The sequence below is a fragment of the Emiliania huxleyi genome, assembly GCF_000372725.1.
Source record: "Emiliania huxleyi CCMP1516 unplaced genomic scaffold EMIHUscaffold_4354, whole genome shotgun sequence".
Taxonomy (NCBI): domain Eukaryota; phylum Haptophyta; order Isochrysidales; family Noelaerhabdaceae; genus Emiliania; species Emiliania huxleyi.
Genome location: NW_005198718.1, coordinates 1 through 1,740, shown reverse-complemented (window position 1 = coordinate 1,740; position 1,740 = coordinate 1). Strand labels below are relative to the sequence as shown.

At 66.7% G+C, this 1,740-nt stretch overlaps 1 protein-coding gene across 1 annotated transcript; it reads left to right on the top strand.

Moving 5' to 3' along the window:
- Positions 1 to 779: 779 nt before the first annotated feature.
- Positions 780 to 1,070, top strand: EMIHUDRAFT_50362 (hypothetical protein; the record flags this gene model as incomplete). The annotated part of the gene is made up of 1 exon (XM_005769013.1): positions 780 to 1,070. A coding segment is annotated over one exon (291 nt), but the record flags the coding sequence as incomplete, so codon positions are not given.
- Between the last annotated feature and the right edge of the window lie 670 nt (positions 1,071 to 1,740).

Genomic DNA, 1,740 nt, shown 5'->3' with positions numbered 1-1,740 from the left:
CGAGAGCGACCAACTCGTCGACATTGTCCGATGATGGTGCCGCAAAGTCAGCCTCCGGAGGCTATCGTGGGTCGAGCCGGCAGTAGCCGTGACATGTGGTTCCACCACCCCTCGCAGGCTTTGCCTCTGACCGCCACCGTTCCCAGGCTACCTAATGGGATGGAAAGGAAGGCTCGGCGAGCGTATAGAAGCGTGCTCGACCTCGTCGTGGCAACCTGCACGGCAGCGCTGGTAGGCGCGATGAGCGTCGTGCCACCTGACCCAAGACGGGTCGCAGGCGTCGTACCGAGCGTGTCGAGACCGTGTCGCTTCCTCCTCTCTCGCGTCGCCCTCCTCTGCCTCGTCCTGCGACGCCGCCGCCGCCTCGCGCCTGCCGCTCCCTTGCTCTCGCTTCTTCTCTCGCCTTTCGTCGCAGCTCTCTCTGCCCTCCTCGAGGCATATTTTGGCCCCTCGAGTCTATCGAGCTCTCCTCGCGCAAGGATGACTCTTCTGACGCCCACTGCGAGATCATTTGCCGCCAAGTCATATCGTTGCTCAGGTCCACTCTCTCTTCGAACACTTGTCCTCCACGGATGATGTTGGCGCTGGTGACTCTGCTTTTCTTTTTCGGGCTCCGCCAAAAGAGCCTGCAGAGCGCGCGTCGTGCAACAGGCTGGAGCGCCCGCTCCGCGGGCCACCGCACCCGCACCCGCACCCGCGCGCCGCGCCGCGCCCGCGCCGGCGCCGCCAACGCACCGTGCGCGCCATCGACGCGCTGCGCGCCCGCCGCCGCAGGCCCGATGGCGCGCAATGAGGAGAAGGCGCAGGCGATGCTCAACCGCTTCGTGGTGGCGAAGCGGGACGCGAACCGGGTGGACATGACGAAGCGGCCGTACCTCGCCTCGGAGTGCGAGGACGTGTCGCACTGCGAGGTTTACCGCGGCCAGATCCTCAAGGAGCTGTCGAAGAAGGTGTCGCTCATCCAAAACGAGGGGCTGGATGAGCACCGCGTGCGTGACCTCAACGACGCGATCAACAAGCTCATCCGAGAGAAGGGGCACTGGGAGCGCCAGATCAAAAAGCTAGGAGGCGCCCGCGCCCCACCACCCCCTCCGCCCCCACGCCCGCCGCCCGCCGCCCGCCGCCCCCCTCCTCCGCCGCCCTCCACCGCTCCCCCGCCCCAGCCCCGCCCCGCCCCGCCCCACGGCTCGACCTTACCGCCCGCTCCAAACCGCGTGCGCGTCAGGCGCGGACCACTTTCGGACGGCGCCGCGGTTATTCGAGGACGACGCGGAGGAGGTTGCGACCACACCGCTCACCCACACTTTGAATGCCGTGCCAGCTCCTCTCGTCTAGACGTGGAGTCGCGTTTGACTAGCCTGGCCCTCGCCCCACCACCTTGCGTGTGTGTGGAGAAGTTCACCGTACCTTCCCTTACCTTAGGTTGTGCCGGGGAGAGGGTCGACCCGCTGACTTTACCGCCGCCCGAAGGCCGAGCGACCGCTCCCTGGAGCCTTCCCGACGCCGTGAATAGGTACCGCTACTTTGGCGCCGCCAAGAAGCTGCCGGGGGTACGAGAGCTCTTCCGCAAGCGCGCGGCCGGGGGGCGGAGCCGGCACCCCTCCTGGGTCTGTTAGTGGTCTGCACAGCCGGGCGTGTCCTTTCCTGGTCTTCCAGTCCCGCGACCCCGACCGCCTAATATCCGCACCCCCATTTCCAGAAGTACTAAAGGGCCTTCAACCCCCAACTACCTACTGGGTT